The sequence below is a fragment of the Sminthopsis crassicaudata genome, chromosome 3 (assembly GCF_048593235.1).
Source record: "Sminthopsis crassicaudata isolate SCR6 chromosome 3, ASM4859323v1, whole genome shotgun sequence".
Classification (NCBI taxonomy): domain Eukaryota; kingdom Metazoa; phylum Chordata; class Mammalia; order Dasyuromorphia; family Dasyuridae; genus Sminthopsis; species Sminthopsis crassicaudata.
Genome location: NC_133619.1, coordinates 285,310,304 through 285,326,762, shown reverse-complemented (window position 1 = coordinate 285,326,762; position 16,459 = coordinate 285,310,304). Strand labels below are relative to the sequence as shown.

The 16,459-nt window shown below is 32.1% G+C and overlaps 1 protein-coding gene across 3 annotated transcripts in view; it reads right to left on the bottom strand.

Annotated features, from left to right (window-relative positions):
• The window catches only part of TAB3 (TGF-beta activated kinase 1 (MAP3K7) binding protein 3), an 80,628-nt gene that overhangs the window by 38,320 nt on the left and 25,849 nt on the right, over nucleotides 1-16,459 (bottom strand). For all 3 annotated transcript variants that reach the window (XR_012488034.1, XM_074300857.1, XM_074300858.1), the window contains one exon: nucleotides 1,086-1,274. Coding sequence is in view for 2 of the 3 variants with exons in the window: in XM_074300857.1 (XP_074156958.1) it covers nucleotides 1,086-1,187 (102 nt within the window). In the remaining variant the exon portion in view is untranslated. The remainder of the gene's footprint in view (nucleotides 1-1,085; nucleotides 1,275-16,459) is intronic.

The window sequence follows — 16,459 nt, the reverse complement described above, 5'->3', positions numbered from 1 at the left end:
GAAAGATGATTTAATATTGTAAAGTACTGAATGAACTGAGTTATGTGACACTGTACTCACGACTTATATCAACTGAATTCCCTCACAATGTAAGTAAAATTTAGTTTGTATATCTGAACCATCTATTAAACTAAAATAGACATGATGAGTGAAGTGGTAGTGCTAGAAAAGACCAAGTAATTCAAGTCAAACATTTCTTGTGTTTATGAGGTAAAATATTACACAGGTAAACCTGGAAAAAACCTGCTATTTATGAAATTCCCTCCACTAATGTAAATGGACAAAGTTACTGTAACATATTCTTAAAGGGTCTCCTGGGGAACTAAATTGTTATGGCATCTTCCTGTGATCACAGAGCCTATACGCATTAAGAGTCAGGAACTGTAACTAGATCTTTCTGACCATACTTCCACAGGTTCAGGGAACTGTTGTAGGTATTATGATAGGCAGTGGGAATACAAAGAAATAAATAAAAAGCCTAAAGAAAAGGTCATACTTTATTAGCAAGTTTGAAGAAATCTTCCTATTCTTTTTTTTTTTTTGGGGGGGGGGGGAAGGGGGAAGGTCCTTAGGTAATGATAATATAAATTTAACCACAGATCTAATGAACCCTATGGAAAGAGCCTTCATTCTCGGGGACTACAAAGAAATGGTGAAGTATCATCCATTTCATTATAAGGATATTTTCTATTTCTAAATATAACAAGACAAATTAACTGGGTTTAATTTCAATTAAGTGGTATAAAAATTATGAAATACTATAAACATAACATGGTAATAAAATGCCTAAAACATTTTTTATAATAGGATGAAATGCAGTTAATATTTTAAAATATAAACAAGATTTCATGCAGGAATTTAGGACATTATTATTACACTCAGAATTTGGGAGCTGAAGAAACTACACAAAAAATAAAAAAGAGAAATTACCAAAGTTGTTCTTTTGAAGTCTTTCCTTTAATATCATTTTTCACAACTGTTCACTTCATATTTCCAAGATTTTATTTTTTTAACTTAAGTGTAGACAATAGCTCAAGCTACAAATTCTAGGGGAAATTATTGTTTTATATGTCTATGCAATTTACCTGCAACATGCATTGTGATACCACACCCTCTGGAATCTCAGGGAAAAGTTGCCGAAGATCATGGAGTATCTGGACATCAAGCTGTGGACTGCTTTGCGCCATGCCAGGGCTAATGGTGATCAAGTATTTAAGCAATGGATGCTAATTGGCCTTCCAATAGAAATGATGCTCCAATATTTCAGTCATTTTCTATGGCAAGAAATAAAGTTATTGGTAATTCTTAAACTATAACTTTATTCATATGAACTCTCAGAAACTATATTTATAATAGAGAATTATATTTTCCATTTATGGAATGGTATACCCAATTCTATTGTAGGAAAATTCTGCCCCAAAGCCTTGACTGTAATAAGCAATTATATTTTTCCACATTTAAAAGTAGACATTAACTCTCATTCTTGTACTGAAAACTTTAGAAACAAAATACACAGTAGGAAATTACTCCCAAGTGGCAATTAAATTTTTCTAGCTCCAAGTTATACTCATTAAACAAAATAATTCTGATTTTTCGTAAGGCTATTACATCATATTTCTTAGGCAGAAAGTATCATAATACTTAGTATAATATCATACATCTTTTTTAACAATATAATCACAACAGCAAAGATCTTGTATTAATCTTCTAATCTCTACTTAAGAATTATGCTGATAGTCAAATTAGAACAGCTTTTCTTTTGAAAGGAGAAGGAAAAAAAGCCAATGTAGAAATAAGGAATACATCACGTTAAAAAAATTTTACACTACCCCTGATAATATGACAGATACTGGGGAAGTACATTTAGTACACTTGTTTTTCCCCATTAATGATTGATGTTAATGCCAAATTAGTTATGTTTTTTTTATTTAGTCCTAGCTAATTTTCAAGACAGCTAATTTATGGCATGAAATCACTGGTTTTGAAATTACATGAAATGGGGACTTATCTGAAAGAATTGAAAATAGTAATGGGGGGGGGGACTAAAAGAAGCTTTAAAGCTTTTTTCAAGAATTTGAGAGGCAATATAGTACCAAAAACTTATTAAAACCCTCTAAATTAAATCAACATATAATGTAATAGTTCATGACACCAAAGGCAAAAGTATGCATAAAAGAGGCTGATTACAAAAGGCCTAGACAACATAGTACAGGATTTAAAAAGGAGACAGTATAGTCCAAAGATTTCATGCCTTCATATCTTGAACACTTTGGGAAAAAAAGAAGATGTCTGATAGAGTGAGTACCAAATAAAATCTCTCTCTCTCTCTCTCTCTCTCTCTCTCTCTCTCTCACACACACACACACACACACACACACACACACACACACACACACACACACACACACCTGATTACACTTTATTTAACAAACAAGAAATTACTCATTATAAATTTAAAAGTCATTTTTCAAATCAATTGCCCATGAAATTGACAGAATAACTGGCTAAAATATCAAAATAAGGTCAAATTTTAAAACTAAAATGAGCAAACAAGGCAAAGTCCTTGACCCCCATTAAAAAAATGAGAAATGAGTAAAAGAACAGAAATCAAAACTATTTAGAACTCAAGATAATTAATTGATGTAATAAAATTGCCAAAATAAGGAACCTAAAGGAGCTTAGAAATTACCTCAGAAGGCATAATTTAATCTATCTCCAGCACAGATCATAGAGATGACAAAATATCAAGAACAAGTGAAAAATAATGGAAAGCACAAATTGCTCCACTGTGTTCTAAGAATTTTCAAGAGATTTGGAGCAACAGACTAAAATGTGACATGACATCGAGGTTTGTGATCAATCAACTGCAAAATAAGATGGATTTGATCTCATCCTCCTCAATGAAAGCACTTTCCTTTCTTCATCCATTATTCCTCTACTCTATCCCCTCCCATTTATCTCCCAATTTACCTCCTTTTGCACCAAGTCTTGGGGTTTTCAAGGCTTTTATAACCCAACTCTAAACCTGTCACCAACCTTTCCCATCTGCCCCACAGTGTATTTCTACTCCCATCACCTTATGACTATGGCATATTTCCTTCCAAAGGCTTCTATGAAAAAAGTCATGCCTCCCCCCCCCCCGGTCTTCTTTTCTATTTGGATGGAAGAGAATGACATAGGATTATTAAGTATAAATCAGTAAGCTCCTGTATTATAGTTCCCATTATACCAACTTGCCCCTCAGACCTCTCTCTTTTCCAAATTTCACAATTTTTGTCAAGGGCATCATTATCATTGCCATTCTTTACATCTACAACTTCAATGTCACCCTAGAGTCTTCATCTTTATTTATCCTATGTGTGCAAGCAATTCCCAAAATTATTTTGTTTATTTCTACTTTGACAATAGCTCTTGCAATCATCGCCTTCACCTTCTCTCCCATCACATAGCCACTACCTTAATTCAGACTCCCATCATTTCTCACCCCGAGAGAAGACCTGAGGAAATCATTTAATCTCTGTCCACTTCAGTTACGTCATTTGAAAATGGTAATAATTAACAGCACCTATCTCATAGGGTTGTTGAGAGGATCAAATGAAATAATCTAAATTAAACGATAAAGTATTTGAAAACTTTAATGTGCTAAACCTATTGTATAAACAATGTTAATAATTTATACCATCACCATATTAAAATTTATAAATACATATATTTATATTAATGCATGTTCAGAATTTATTTATTGAGAAAGAGAATTATCAAAAAATTTTAGAGACCACTGATCTAGAGTAAGTCCCCAAGCATTCTGGATAAAGTCCCTCCAAGGAATTTATGGGAAAACATGGACAAGATTAATGAAATGAGAAGACATAGGCGGATGATGCGCTCACTAAGGCATGTGTGAGATGAACTAGATTCTCTAGTCTAATCAAAAATATTTGTTTGATAATTTTATGCTTAATGTATACAGAAGAAAAAAATTACCTTTCTAACAATTAAAACTATCCCAAACTAGAAAGTACAGCTGTGGGAGATAGCAGATTTACCTTAACCAGAAGTAATCAAGTATAGTCTGAATGATGTATAAGAAATTCATATCCTAATGTAAAGTAAATTAGAGGGCCTCCAAAGTTCCTTCCAGCTCAGTCATTTTCTAATTTTAGCTTCAGAATAAAATTTTTCTCTTTGTACCTTATTATTAGCACCAAGTTAACTAACTAGTTTAGAAAGTAGCAGAATCAAAAGCCAATTTATCTAGCCTTTTCCTATTTGGTTGAGGAGCTACAAACATGTACTATGCATCTTCCAAACATACTCTTATTATTTTAAGGAAAGCTCCCTTTATCCCTTTATGCATCTTTAGTGTTTTGAATAGGAATGGATGCTGCATTTCATTAAAAGCTTTTTCAGCATCTACTGAGATTATCATATTTCTGTTGATTCTGTTACTGATATGGTTGATGATGTTAATAGTTTTCCTAATATTGAACCAGCCCTGCATTCCTGGTTTAAATCCCATTTGGTCATAGTGTATTATCCTGCTAAGTTGCTGTAATCTCTTTGCTAATATTTTATTTAAACTGTTTGGATCGATATTCATTAGGGAGATTGGTCTGTAACTTTCTTTCTTTGTTTTGACTCTTCCTGGTTTGTGTCATAGAAGGAATTTGGCAGTACTCCTTCTTTACCTATTTTTTTCCAAATAGCTTACATAGTATTGGAATTAAGTGTTCTTTATATGTTTGGTAGAATTCACTTGTGATTTCACCTGGCCCTGAAGATTTTTTCTTGGGAAGCTCATTAATGTTTTGTTCAATTTCTTTTTCTAAAATAGGAACTATTTAAGTGATTTATTTCCTCTTCTGTTAACCCAGGAAATTTATATTTTTGTAAATATTCGTTCATTTCAGTTAGACTGTCAGACTTGCTGCCATACAGATGTGCAAAATATCTTCTGATTATTGCTTTCATTTCTTTTTCATTGGTGGTAAATTCACCCTTTTCATTCTTAATGCTGTGATTTGTTTTTTTTTTTTTTTTCCTTTTTTCTGATCAAATTAACAAAAGCTTATCTATTTTGTTGTTTTTGTTTTCATAAAACTCTTAATTTTAATAGTTTTTTAAGTTTCAATTTTATTAATCTCTCCTTTGACTTTCAGAATTTCTAATTTGATATGGGGGTTTTTAATCTGTTCTCTTTCCAACTTTTTTAGTTGCATGCCTAATTCACTGATCTCCTCCTTTTCTATTTTATTCACATAGCTATTTAGAGATATTTCCCCTAAGACCTGCTTTGGTTGCATCCCATAGGTTTTGATGTGTTGTCCCATTGTCATTCTACTGAATGAAATTATGGATTGTTTCTGTGATGTGGTGTTTGACCCACTTATTCTTTAGAATTAGATTATTTAATTTTCAATTGGTTTTTAGTCTATCTTTCTTTGTTCCTTTTTATTGAATATAATTTTTATTGCATTGTGGTCTGAAAAGCAAGTATTTATTATTTCTGCCTTTCTGCATTTGATTGTGAGGTTTTTATGTTCAATTTTTGTGTAAGTACCATGTACTGTCGAGAAAAAGGTATATTTCTTTCTGCCCTGACTATTCAATTTTCTCCAGAAGACTATCATATCTAGATTTTCTAGGATCCTATTTATTTCCCTAGTTTCTTTCTTGTTTATTTGTGGTTCTGATGCTGAGGGAAGATTGAGGTCCCCCACTAGAATAGTTTTGCTGTATATTTTTTCTATAACTGGCTTAAAATATTCTCTAGGAATTTGCCTGCTCTACCACTTAATGCACATTTAGTATCATTGCTACTTCACTATTTAAGGTATCTTTTATCAAGATGCATCTTCCTTCCTTATCTCTTTTAATAAGATCTATTTTTCACACTTTGCTTTATCTGAGATCAGAACTGTTACCCCAACTTTTTTTTTTTTTTTTACTTCAGCTGAAGCATAATAAACTCTGTTCTAGCCTTTTACCTTTACTCTGTATGTATCTCTCTGAGTCAAATGTGTTTCTTGTAAACAACATATTATGGATTCTGCTTTTTAATGCACTCTGATATTTGCTTCCATTTTATGGTTGAGTTCAACCCATTTACATTCACAATTATGATTACCAATTCTGTATTGTCCTCCATCCAATCTTCTCCCCTATGTATATTTTTTGTTCTCTTTCCATTCTGTCCTGTCGTGTGTTTTTTTAACCTTATCTTCTATCATCCTTTCCCTCTTTCTCTTACCTTTTCCCCTAGTGCATCTACCTTCCCTTCTAGCCTGTCCCTTCCCTTTCTTTCCTTTTTCTCCTCATACTTCTTTATAGGATTAGATAAATTTCTATACCCAATCGAATGACTAGTTTATGTTCTGTTAGAGCCAAAACTGATGAGATCAAGCTTCAAACAATGTTCATCCTCTTCCCTTCTTTCCCTGGCTTGTAATAGATCTTTTGAACTCTTCATGTGAACTAATTTTCCCATTATACCTCCCTTTTTCTCTTTTTCCCAATGCAGACCTCTTTCCAACCCTTAATGTCTTTTTCTTTGATGTCATCACATCAGATTCACATTCACAACCATACTCTCCATCCATGTGATGTTCCTCTTTGTCTGTCCCAGTGACACAATTTTCAAGAGTTAGATATCATTTTCCCATCTAGGGATGTAAACAGATTAAACTTTAAATAATATATGTTTTCCCCGTTTACCTTTCTATGCTTCTTTTGAGGCCTGTGATTGTGGATTAAATTTTTGTTTTGTTTTGGCTTTTTCAATAGAAATGATTGAAAGTCTCTTATTTCATTGAAGCTACATTGACTCCCCCAAAGGATGATGCTGAATCTCACCGAGTAGTTAATTTTTGGTTGTAATCTCTTTGACTTCCAGAATATGGTATTGCAGACTCTCTGATCCTTTATTTTAAAAGCTGCCAGATCCTGAGTAATCCTGACTGTTGCTCCTTAATATTTTGTTTTTGTCTGGCAGCCTGCAGTAGTTTTCCATTGAGGCTGCAGCTCTGGAGTTTCCCAACAGTGTTCCTTGGGAACATCTCCTTGTGGGATCTCTTTCCAAAGGTGATCAAAGGATTCTTTTAAGCAGTATTTCCCCCTCAGTTTCTAGAATATTGGGGGCAATTTTCCTTAATGACTTCTTACAGAATGCTATCCAGAATCTTTTTTTGGTCATGGCCTTTAAGTAGGCCAATAATTTTTAAATTGTCTCTTCTGCATCTATTTATCAGGTTGGCTGTTTTTCCAATGAGATATTTCATATTTTCTTCCATTTTTCTAGTTTGAGTGATTCTTCCTGTCTCAGAGTCATTCATTAGCTTCCATTTGCCCTGTTCTACTTTTTAATGTGTGATTTTCTTCAGTTATTTTTTGTATCTCTTTTTTATTTGGTTTATTCTACTATTTAAGTAATTGTTTTCTTCTGACAATTTTTTTCCCTTCCTTTTCCAAACTCTTTACACTCTCATGCATATCTCTCATTTCCTTTCTCATTTTTTCTTCTAGATCTCTTATTTGCCTTTTGAAGTTTTTTATGAGTATTTCCAAGAAGCCTCCTTTGGGCTTGAGACCAATTTATCCCATTCTTTGAGATTTCTTCTGTGGGCATTCTGTCCTCACCTGAGTTTGTTTTTTAGTCTGCCCTGTCACCACAGTAGCTTTCTATGGTCAAGTTATTTTATGTTTTTTGCTCATTTTCCTTCCTTTTATTTTGGTATTTCCTTTTTTTTTTTTTTTTTTTAAACTTTTAAGGTACAGCTGTGCTCTTTAGGTAAAGGGGCCACTGTCCCAAGCTTCCTGTGTGGCACTGAGCCTTGGCTTCAAGCACATCACCCCCTTGTGTTTTCAGATTGTAGCTTTATCTGCTTTGTTAAGGAAACAAACTGGTTTCCCAGACTTCTGAGCTAGTCCTGGAAGATGCCCCTCTGCTGTCCTCTGCTTACTGAGCTAGGACTGAGGGTCTCAGTTGCTGACTTACTGTGATTAAGTCCCTCTCATCAGCTTTCCCAGACTTATTCTGACGGGATGAACATGCTTTTCACCCCAGTTGACAATGACTTTTCCTGGAATTCTTCCTGTCTGATTTACCCAGGACCTACTAGCTTCCATCCAAAAGGTAAAGGAATTTGGATTAAAACCAAGAATAAACTATTTAACTAAAATGAGCATTATTTTTCAGCAAAGAAGATAGACATTCAGTGAAACCAGTGAATTTCATCTATTTTTAATGAAAAGATCAGAGCTGAACAAAAACTTTGATCTCCAAACAAAAACTCAAGAGAATCATAAAAAAGGTAAAAGGGAAAGAAATCTTGAAGTTCTTCTAGTCTACCTTGAGCTGCAAAATGGTTTCATTCCAACAGACTCTGTTCAGAGGCTTGGTTTCAGATGGTTTTCTTGGGAAACAGAGAGCTCAAGAAGCTTCTTGGATTTACTATGCTATCTTGACTCCACCCCCAGAAGTTTGACCATCTCTTAAGGAGATGGCTCCTAAACCTAGGCCAGTTTCTCTCTTTAATCCCAATTACCTACCATTCATTTTAAACTAAACATTCCACAGGTATGTCAAACTCAACAGGTCAAAAAGATAATTCATTTTTAGCACTTCCCCTCCCCCTTCCAAAGCCCTTCATTATCTTTCTATTTCTAATAAGATCACCCTAATTTTTTCCAATAACAAAGGTTCAATATCTCACATTCTCACTCACCCTACACATTAAACAAGTTGCAAAATTCTGGCAATTTTACTTCTACAAATCTCTCGCATAGCCGTCATTTTTTAAAATCTCAATCACCTGAACTGTTAAAAGAGCTTCCTGGGTTCATTGTCTGCCTCAATTCTCTCTCCTTTCTAATCCATTCTCTGAACAGGTACCAAATGATTTTCCTAAAATACAGGTTTAACAATGTTAAGCCCTTAATCTTCAATATTTTTTTCTTTTTTTTTCTGGAGGGACAAAGTATAAACTCTTAAATCTGGCATGATCATGATTGGGGGCATTAAAATATTACAAATATAAAAATATGAATCACTCAGGTCCAGATGGAATTATAAGTGAATTTTATCTAACACTTTAAAAAATTATTAATTTCAATATTATCAAACTGTTTACAATAAAAGAGGAAAAGAAGAGATTTTTCTAAATTCTTTCTATAATACAAATATGGTCTTTCTATCTAAATCAAGGAGAGTTAAAGCACTGAAAGGAAATTTCAGACCATTAATCTCTAATAAATATTGAAAAAATATTAAATAACACAAAAGAGGAAACAAAAATATATTTAAAAGATAATATATACCTAAATTCAGTTAAATCATAAATGCAATATTGGATCAATAAGGAAAACTAAAAAAAATGGAACATGTTAATAACAAATTAAAAACTGCATGATTGAATAAATAGATGCTGAAAAGGATTTGGACAAAAACACTAATTTCTACTTTTTAAAAAACTCACTAGAAAGACTAGGAATAAATGAACATTTTCTTAATTTTTACTCAGTACGAGGAAAAAAGGGAATAAGCACATGAAAATAAGAAATAAAACTTTCAATTTTTACTAATAATATAGTCTAAAGAAAAGTAAAGAGTAAACAAAATTTAAAAATTAATTAAAAGTAAAATTAAATAAAATTAAAATTAATCCAAAATAATTGTGGTAACATCACAGGATGTAAAATAAATCTATATAAATCATTTGTACATTACCAACAAAATCCAGCAGGAAGAGTTAGAAAGAGAAATTGCATTTAAAATAACTACAGAATCAACAAAATATTGGGAAGTCTATCAAGACACATTTAAACCAAAGGAATAAAACTACAAACCATTATTTACAGAAATCCAGACACAAATAATTGGAGAACATGCCAATATTAAAAAAAAAAAAAAACCACACACACACACAAAAAAAAAAAAAAAAAAAAACAAACAAACAAAAAACACTACCTAGTTACTTAGATTATTCAGTGCTATACAAATCAAACTAGCAATGGGTCTCTTTAAAGAAAAAGAAAAAGTAATAAAATTTATCTGAGAAAAAAACACAAAAGGCCTATCTATATCAATTATAAGTATACTATAAATGTCAGCAATTATGAAACTTATTTCATACCAATTAATAAAGAAGCAACTAAACAAAGTCATATAATGTTCAATAAAATTCAAAGATTCAAACTTCTAGGATAAGGAGATAATTTGGCAAAAAAAATGCTTGGAATACTGTCAAGTAGTATGACATTAGATCAATGATATTGGGTGTAAACCATTTCACACTATATAGCAACAAACGCCCTAATGGATGCATGATTCAAGATATAAGAATACAAATAAATTAGAGAAGAAAAAAATAATTTTCACAACAGGGTAAGGAAAGAATTGTTGGGGAAACGAGGAATAGAGGGTTCCATAGAAGATAAAATGGGAAATTTTTATTAGATAAAATTAAAACATTCTCAAACTAATAAGATGAATGAAATTAAATTTAGAACAGAAACAAAAACAGGGAAAACGGGAGAAATTTATTTGACAAAGATCTCATATCTAATACATATAAGGTATTGATTAAAAATATAAGAATCTTCCCTGACAAATGGTCAAAAGAAATGAACAATTCACAAAGAAATTCAAATTATCAATAAGCATAAGAAAAAAATTCCAAATCATGAATAATTAGAGAAATACAAATTAAAAACAACCCTATGATTCTACCACATAGTCAACAGATTGTTAAAGATGACCAAAAAAAAAAAAAAAAAAAAAAAAAAAAAAAAAAAAAAAAGGCAAATGAAAATTTCTTTAAAGAGAATGTGGTAAAATTCCTCAACCATTAGAGTGGTGTTGATAAAGTTGTGAATTATTGGTCCAATAAACTCCTTGAGGACAAAAATTGCCTTTTGTCTCTTTTTGTAGCCTCACTGTTTAGTACGTGGCTGAGAAATAAAAGGAGCTTAATTAATGATTACCGACTATTTAGAACTATTCAGAACAGACTATTTAGACCAAAAAGTCACAAAACTACATCCCATCACCTAGAGGTAATATTAGTAGGTCTATATCCAAAGAGATCAAAAAAAGAAAAGAACTAAATGTACAACATTCATAGCCCCTCTCTGTTACAAGCAAAGAAATGGGACCTAAGAAAAATGCTAACAAAATGAGGAATGACTGAACAAATCACACTATATAAATGTAATAGAACATTAGTCCTATGAAATAATGAAAGGTATTGTTTCAGAGTAACCTGGGAACACTTGTATAAACTGATGCAGGTGAAGTGAGCAGAAAATTACTTAAACAAAAATTCTGTAAAAGTAAGCAATGCTTATTTGTTAAAAAATCTTCTCAACTTGAGAGGCAGGATAGTATAAAAGACAGAAGAGCTAGGGACAGGGTTGCCAAAAAAAAAAAAAAAAGTTTTAGAAATGAACAGTAAAGAACAGAAGGTAGACCAGAAGGAATCATAGATAAGCAGAACAGCCTTGAAGGTGGCATGTTGGATTTTATACTTAAAAAGAAAAGCAAGCTATACATATGGCAAATTAATGCTTTATGGATAATTTTTGTTCTTCTGGGTATATTTAGGCCTTCCTTTTGTTTGATGTTCAAGATCAGAATAATTTTTTTTTTTTTTTTAAAGACCCAAGTACTAGTGAGATATAAACAAGGTCAGATTTGATCAAAGGAAGGCTCAATATCTAATATGACAGTTCCATGACGAATTAAAAAATGTTAAAATCTTTTAAATTCAATGTCAAATCATGTCAAACTAGAAACTGCATTAAAAAATAAGAATGCATATTGCATATCCAAATTTTTCAAAAATATAAAAAAAGTTTTCAGATTTGTTATACATATCAATGAGTTATTTTATTTTGTTCCATTTCATTTATATCCCACTTTTTTTGAAAAAGAAGAAGAAAGGAAAGAGGAAAGAGGAAAAAGAAAGAAGGGAGAAGAGGGAGGAGAAGAGGGAGGAGGAGGGGGAGGAGAAGAGGGAGGGGGAGGGGAAGAGGGAGGGGGGGAAGAGAAGGAGGAGAAGGAGGGAGAGAAGGAGGGAGAAAAGGAGGTGGAGGAGGAGGAGAAGAAAGAGGAGGAAGAGAAGGAGGAGAAGGAGGAGGAGGAGGAGGAGGAGAGGTACACAAGCAACAATACTTAAAGCATTGTGGGATTTTTTTTCATCCCAATCGTAACATATTGCTTCCACTAAGGCAAACACAATAAAAATATTGCAAATACAATGTTGAAAAACATCAGATACAGTAAATTATAGCTGAAATAATTTCTATATATTCCTAGCTATAGATATGAAATGCACATACTTCCATAAACAATAAAAGCTCAATGGCACTTGATGCCTACCATTTTAGGATCAACCTAAGTTCAGAAAGGTTCGTCAACTAGAAGACTGGCCACCAAGAAATGAAATTTGTAAAACAGAAAATTCATAATGCTTGGCTATTAAAGTATAAAGAGTTAACAACCTACAAAAACAAACAAGGTATCCACAGTAACAAAATCACAATTAGTAATAGACATAAAAATAATTATTATTGTTCTGTTGTTATATTTCCAATTTTTCACAATCCCACTTGGGGTTTTTTTGGCAAAGATATTAGAAAGATTTGCCATTTCCTTCTCCAGATAATTTTACAGATGAGGAAACTGAGGCAAATGGGATTAAATGACTTGCCCAGGGTCACTCGGTAGTGTCTGGGGTAACATTTAAACTCTGAAAAATCAGTATTCCTGAATCTAGACAGGATACTCTACCCATTGCTAACTACTTGCTCTAATTAATAGCATTTATATTTAGGGTTACAGAGTATTTTGCATATGTTATCTCCTTTAATCCTCACAACTCTGGCAAGTGGGTGCTGTTATTATACTCATTTTACAGATGAGGAAAGTGAGAGAAGTTAAGTGACCTGTTCAGTCATAAAGCTATTAAGTATCTGAACCTGCAGTTGAACTTAGGTCTGCTGTAATCCAAATCCAGCCCTCTACTAACTGTGCCACCCAGATGTATGTTCATTAAAATTTATCTCAGAAGTTAGCTTGATTATACTGGTTGATCCTGTCCTTTAAGAACCTAGGAAAGTAAAGTCGATTACATTTTCTTATAAATTTGTATCATTATCTAATATCAATTTGAAAGTGAAAATGTTCTTATATACATAGAAAACTGAGTATTCCAAATGACAACTTATTTTGTTTTATTTGTGCCAGTTACATTTTCCATAAAAAAATATATTTGTATAAAATTTTGGCGCTCTGATTTCATTAACTATTTCTAAAATGTAATAATTAAGCAGTGTCTTCTTTGATTTTCAGTACTCTATGAATTAAAGAGGTAATTAAAAAGTCTATGATTCTATAAAAACAGAATTTTAAACAATTTTATCAATTTTGGATCAAGGCCATTTTGGAGCAGAAAGGATCTTTGGAAATCTTTATTTAAAATTAATAAATTAAGCTCCAGAGAAGTTAATTTGTCCAAAATCACATATTAAGAGGTTGTGGCAGAACCTGAACTAAAACACAGTATCCTGCCTCCAAAAATAGTGCTATCTGCATCATACTCCACTGACTATAGAGTTATATGAAAATTTCCAAGTCAAATATAAGATTTTATAGTAGCAAAAATGACATGCTTTTTTCAGGGCATAGATTACAGTCTCACTAGATTACTTCTAATATGCTTCTGGCAAGGCTAAATTCAGACAGCAATTGCAATTCAGTACTTTTTAAAAAAAATAAGCATATGCAAAGAATACTGACAAATAACATATGACAAAACTGAAATGTTTGATAATTCTTTATTTCATATTTTCCCAAAAGTTTGTCAAACTAAAAAATCTTACTTTTTCCAATCTCAAAGATGACTATTTTGAAGCCAAGACAAATATATTGCCTTATACTGTTACCTGTATAAATTATGACTCTCTAAAATGCAAGTAATTATCTTCACCATGCCTAACAAAAGGTTAAGTTCATTCAGTCATGCATTCCCAATATTTAGCATATTTTATGCTTGTGTATGGGCACCATTAATGTTTCTGTTATTGATATGGTCAGTGGTGCCTATAGTTTTCCTAATACTGAAACAGCTCTACTTTTGTTCGTATACTTCAGTCTATATATACCTTTGGAATATATTACTGTAATCTCCTTGTTAACATTATACTATTACATTAATATTCATTAGAGAAATTGGTCTAGTTTTTTTTTTCTCTATGTCTGATTTACGTAGCCATATGTGTCATAGAAAGAATTTGAAGGCACTCCATCTACCTTTTCCAAACAGTTTATATAATATTAGAGCTGTTCTTTAATTTTTTGGTATTATTCATTTATAAAACCATCTGGTCCTAGTTATTTTTCCCCCTTGGGGAACTTCTTTGACCTTTTCAATTTCTTTTTCCAAGATAAGATTATTAAGTATTCTATTTACTCTTTTATTAATCTTAATAATTCATAGTTTTGTAAATATTAATCTATTTTAAATTTTAAGTTATATTGGCAAATAGCAAAGGAAAATATTTCCTAACAATTCCTTTTTATCCTTCTTCATTAATTATGTATTCAACCTTTTCATTTTTAATACTGATAATTTGGTTTTCTCCATTTTTAGTCAAATTGGCCATTGGTTTATCATTTTTTTTTTATTCCCATTTTTATTTATTAAGTCAAAGCTGTCATTGCTGACATTTGATTTGAATTCAATTTGAATTTTGTGGATCTTGATTATTTTGAAGTTTAGTTAGGGATTTTCAGGTTTTGGGTTTTTTGTTATTTGCATACCTAGTTCAATGATCTAGTCTCCACTCTATTATTGACGTAAGGAGATAGAATTTTCCCCTAAGTACTATTTTGGCTACATCCCACAAATATTTACACATTGTTGCACTGTTGTCATTATTTTTAATTAAATTATTTCTGTGATTTACTCTGATCCATCCATTCTTTAGGATTAGAATTAGGTTTGAATTAATTATTAATCTAGGTTTCAAATCTCTTTATTGAATATAATTCTTATTACATTAGGATCTGAAAAAGATGAATTTAAAATTTATACTTTTTTTTATTTACTTGTCAAGTTTTTATGTCCTAATACATAGTCAATTTTTGTGGATGTCACATACAACTGAAAAACAGATGTACTCATTTCTCTTCCCCTTTCATTATTTCTCAGAAATATATAATATCTAAGTTTTCCAAAATTCCATATTCAATTCTTTAACTTTCTTCTTATGTTTAGATTTATCAAAGTCTAAGGAGAATAAGCAAAGATATCCAATTATTATATTTTACAATCTATTTCCTCATGTAATTCATTTTTTTCCTTTAAAAATCTGGATGCTACATCATTTGGTACAGATATGTTCAGTATTGATATCTATGTCTAACTTTCTGTTTCAAGTGTGTTTCTTGTAAAATTACATTATTGCTAGAATCTGGATGTTAATTCAGTCTGCTATCATATAATATTTTATCAGTCATCTCATTCATTTTCAGTTATGATTAATTGTATATTTCCCTCCATCCTAATTCTCTTATATTTATTTGTCCTCTTTTTTATCCTGACCCCTGTTCAATAAACTGTTTTTCCTCTATTTGCCTTCTTCCCTCAAAGAGCTAATTCAGATGAGTGAAGTTTGTGTTGCGTACTGCCCCTCTCTATTGTCCTCTCCACTTTATAAACTCTTCCTTGCATATCCCATTCATGTGAGATAATTCTTCCTCTCCCTTACCCTTTTTCCAGGACATTCCTCTTTCCCATTCTTCTGTTCTTCTTTTGAAATTATCCCCCAAGAAACACACATCTATAGTTGACACACAGGGCCTTTATTGAAGGCATTCTACTAATTCTTTCTACTAGTGCTTCCCTCCCCCCTTTCCTCCAAAGTTCTGAGAAATTTTCTTTTATAATTTTTCACATTACGGCATTTAAGCTTTTTATCATGTTGTTTTGAAAGATCTATTACATGTCATCAAACCATATCTATAGCTTTTGCTTTAAAAATAAGATCATATGTTCTTTGTTTCAACATTTCCTTCCTTTCATTTATTATTTTTGAAAATGAGTTTATCCTCACCCAGGAAGAGAGTACACAGCAGGGGTTCTCAAACTATGGCCCGCAGGCCACATGCAGCCCGTTGATGACATTTAGGCGGCCTGCCAGGTTATGGCAAATGGGCTGAGGGGCAGAGACAGAGTGTGAGTTTCTGTTTTTACTGTAGTCTGGCCCTCCAACAGCCTGAGGGACAGTGAACTGGCAGTTTGAGGACCTCATTTCCAAAATATATAGAGAACTGACTCTAATTTATAAGAAATCAGACCATTCTCCAATTGATAAATGATCAAAAGATATGAACAGACAATTTTCAGATGATGAAATTGAAACTATTTCCACTCATATGAAAGAGTGTTCCAAATCACTA